At 49.7% G+C, this 4031-nt stretch overlaps 1 protein-coding gene across 1 annotated transcript; it reads right to left on the bottom strand.

Moving 5' to 3' along the window:
* Positions 1-495: 495 nt before the first annotated feature.
* Positions 496-3183, bottom strand: LOC109789254 (transposon Tf1-107 polyprotein). The gene is made up of 2 exons (XM_020348166.2): positions 2016-3183; positions 496-1910 (listed from the first exon to the last, which is right to left on the bottom strand). The coding sequence occupies exons 1-2, from the start codon at positions 3181-3183 to the stop codon at positions 496-498; spliced, it is 2583 nt and encodes an 860-aa protein (XP_020203755.2).
* Between the last annotated feature and the right edge of the window lie 848 nt (positions 3184-4031).

Raw genomic sequence — 4031 nt, 5'->3', positions numbered from 1 at the left:
ATAACTGTTTAATGTTGGTGTGGTGATGGTTGTTTGGTCGGGAGGGAATTTCGGTTTCGACCTTGGCCGAACGAGGGTGCTCGGGAGGGAAAGTGTTCGTCCTTGGCCGAGTAGTTGAACTCGGGAGGGAATTATCAACCTTAGCCGAGCGATTGTGCTCGTGAAGGATTCACTAACTCATCCTTGACCGAGCGAGGGTGCTCGGGAGGGAAAATACTTCGTCCTTGGCCGAGTAATTAAACTCGGGAGGGAAAATACTCGTCTTTGGCCGAGTAGTTAAACTTGGGAGGGAATGGTTGTCAACCTTGGCCGAGCGAGTGTGCTCGGGAGGGAATTTAGTTTTTAATGAGCAAATGAAAGATTCACATATTTGTTTCATTAACATGGTGCCTCGTTAAAAACCTCCTCTCGGGAAGACCTCTTCACATTTTCTTTTTAAGAGGAGAAAACCCAAGGAGAGGAAAAGAGTGCACCGAAACAATTACATTGCGTTCGTTAACTAAAATAGTGCTTTAAATGTGTCGCGTTCCATGTCCGAGGGATGGCTTTTCCTGTGAGTTCTTCCAGTTTGTACGCTCCGTTCTGCAAGTTGTGCATTATACGGTAGGGGCCATCCCAGTTGGGTGCCAACTTCCCTTGAACCTTGTCCCTTCTTGCTTCTCCCGTGACCCGCCAGACCAGGTCACCGGGTTGGAAACCTCGCGGCTTGACCTTCGATTGATGCTTTCGGAGTAATCGGGTTCGGCAAGCCTCCATGTTGATAAGGGCTTGGTCACGCGCCTCCTGAACCAAATCTGATTCGATGCTCAGTGCTTCATCATTGGTTTGTTCATTGAATAGTGTTCGCCTCAAGGAAGGCTCTCCTACTTCCACCGGAATCATGGCATCTGTGCCATAAGTTAGCCGAAAAGGGGTCTCTTTGGTTGAACTTTGCGGAGTGCAACGGTAAGCCCATAAGATTTCTGGCAAGTGCTCGGGCCATGTCCCTTTAGCTTGCCCGAGGCGTCGCTTCAGCTCTTTAAGGATAACCTTGTTTGCCGCTTCGACTTGTCCGTTGGTTTGGGGGTGCTCTACCGAGGTCATTTTGTGCTTAATCCCTAACCCGGCCAAAAACTCATTGAAACGGCGGTCAGTGAATTGCAAACCGTTATCCGTGATCAAGGCATACGGGATTCCGAAACGGGTAATAACATTCTTCCAAAAGAATTTCTGAACGTGGTTAGCCGTGATTGTAGCCACTGCCTCTGCTTCGATCCATTTGGTGAAATGGTCAACGGCCACAAGGAGAAACTTGACTTGGCCTTTTGCTGGCCGGAAAGGTCCCAAAATGTCCATCCCCCAGATAGAGAATGGCCAGGGGGCGGCAATGGAGTGTAGCCCCTCGGGGGGTTGGTGCATCAACGGCCCGTGTTGCTGACATGGATTGCATTGTTGAACGAACTTCGAGCAATCCGCCACAAGAGTTGGCCAATAATATCCTGCCCGGACGACTTTGGTTGCGAGAGTTCGGCCTCCTGAGTGGGTTCCGCATATGCCTTCATGTATTTCCCGGATTACATATTGTGCTTGATCTGGCGCCAAACATTTCAACAAAGGTGACGAGAAACCCCGTTTGTATAATTCTCCCGCGATCAGTGTGTATCGAGCCGCAATGGTTCTCATCTTTTTCGCCTCCAATGGATTAATAGGCAACGATCCGGTTACCAAGTACTCTATTATTCCGGTCATCCAATTGGGTGTTTCTTGCTGAACTTGCAAGCATTCGGTCTGTACGATACTTGGTTGTGGCAATTCTTGTTGTATCATGCTGCACAAATGGCTAACCTTCTTGCTACTAGCTAGCCTGGCCAACTGATCGGCTTTCATATTGAGTTCTCGAGGCGTGTGTTTGATCTGTATATCCTCGAAACCTGCTTTCAGTTTATTAAACGCATGAAAGTATAGTAACAACATTGGTTCTTTAATTTGGAAGGTGTCGTTGACCTGCCCTGTTACCACCTACAAGTCGCTCCAACATTGTACTCTGGGGATGCCCAAGTCTTTGGCCAACCTTAGGCCTGCCAGAAGGGCCTCATATTCGGCTTGATTATTGGATGCCTTGAAATCGAAGCGGAGTGACTGTTCGATTACTACCTTGTTGGGACCTTCTAAAATAATGCCGGCACCACTGCCTTGTTGGTTTGACGACCCGTCTACATGCAGGGTCCAAAGATGGGAAACGGGGAGCGCTTGGGGTGTGAATTCATTCAAGAAGTCGGCCAAGCTTTGTGCCTTGATGGGTCCTCTGGGCTCGAAGCGAATATCAAACTGGGACAATTCTACGGACCAAGCAACCATTCGTCCCGCCAACTCCGGCTTTCGCAGGACCTTAGTTATTGGACTGTCCGTTCGGACGAGCACCCGATGGCTCTGAAAATAGTGTCGAAGGCGTCTGGCAGTGTGTACAAGGGCTAGGACTGTCTTTTCCAGATGCTGGTATCTCGTCTCGGCGTCTTGTAGGACTCGGCTGATGAAATACACCGGCATTTGCTCCATCGTTTCTTGGACCAGTACAGCGCTGATAGCCTTGTCCGACACCGATATGTAGACTATCATGTCTAAACAAGGGTCTGGCTTGCTTAACAGCGGTGGAGTCATGAGCGTCGTCTTGAAACTCTGAAAAGCTGTCTCGCATTCCTCGTTCCATTGAAATTTGGTGGCATTTTTCAATAGCGACATTATAGGTCTTGACTTCTCGGCCATGCAAGGGAGAAAACGGGCCAGAGAGGCTATGCGTCCGGCCAAGCGCTGTACTTCCTTTACATTGCGAGGACTTTGCATGTTGATAATTGCTTGACACTTATCGGGGTTGGCCTCTATGCCCCTCTTCGACAACATGAAGCCTAGAAACTTCCCGCCGGCTACTCCGAAGGTGCATTTAGCCGGGTTCAATCGCATGCTGTGTCGCCTCACCTCGTCAAAAATCGAGTGGAGATCTTCCAAATGGTTGGCGGCGGAGTTGGACTTGATCACCATATCGTCCACATAGACCTCCAGACAGTTCCCTATTTGATGCCGGAAAATCTTGTCCATGAGTCTTTGGTAAGTGGCGCCAGCATTTCTCAAGCCGAAAGGCATGACCTTGTAACAGAAATTGGCTGAGTCAGTGATGAACGCAGTTTTTTCTTCGTCCGGCGGGTACATGGGTATTTGATTCTACCCCGAGTACGCGTCAAGGAAGCTTAGTCTTTGATGACCCGCCGCTCCGTCCACCAGTGCGTCGATGTGAGGTAGCGGGTAAGCGTCCTTCGGGCATGCCTTGTTCAAATCTGTGTAATCGGTGCACATCCTCCACTTGCCGTTCGATTTTTTGACCATAACGACATTGGCCAACCACGTGGAATATTTCACCTCTCTTATGAATCCTGCCTGAAGTAGCTTCGTCGTTTCTTCCTTCACGGCCCGGGCTCTCTCTCCACCCATTTTCCTTTTCTTCTGGGCAACTGGTTTGGCGTCACGGCACACCGAGAGTCGATGACAGTGAAAATTCGGGTCGATGCCCGGCATATTCGCTGCCGTCCAAGCAAATAGATCCGAATATTCCCGTAGGACTTGCTTGATGTCTCTAGCTTCTGTTTCAGATAGTTGAGAACTCAAAAAGGTAACCTGCTCTTCATTCTTTCCGAGTTGGAAAGGGACTGTTGTCTCAATAGGTTCGACCCTATCTTCATGTTCCAGCCTCGGATCAAGCTCAAGGCTTTCCATTGATTTCTGCTTGCCGGTGTCGCCGATGACGTTCACGTCCCGTCTGGGCTTCGGAGTTGGTTCTACTCTTAAGCTGGCGAAGTAGCACTCGCGCGCTATTTTCTGGTCAGCATGCACAGTGATGACGGTCCCTTCTTCACTTGGGAACTTCATGGCCAAATGTGGGGTGGAGACGATGGCGCGGAGCTTGTTCAAGGAGGGTCTTCCCAACAGAATATTGTACAAGGTGTTGGCATGTACCACCACGTAACGAACCTTGATCCGCCTGCGCTGGTCATCCCCGAAGT

Source organism: Cajanus cajan, chromosome 4 (genome assembly GCF_000230855.2).
Source record: "Cajanus cajan strain Asha chromosome 4, NIPB_CcT2T_4, whole genome shotgun sequence".
Classification (NCBI taxonomy): domain Eukaryota; kingdom Viridiplantae; phylum Streptophyta; class Magnoliopsida; order Fabales; family Fabaceae; genus Cajanus; species Cajanus cajan.
The sequence above is the reverse complement of the archived record's forward strand: the minus strand, read 5'-3'. Positions and strand labels throughout refer to the sequence as shown.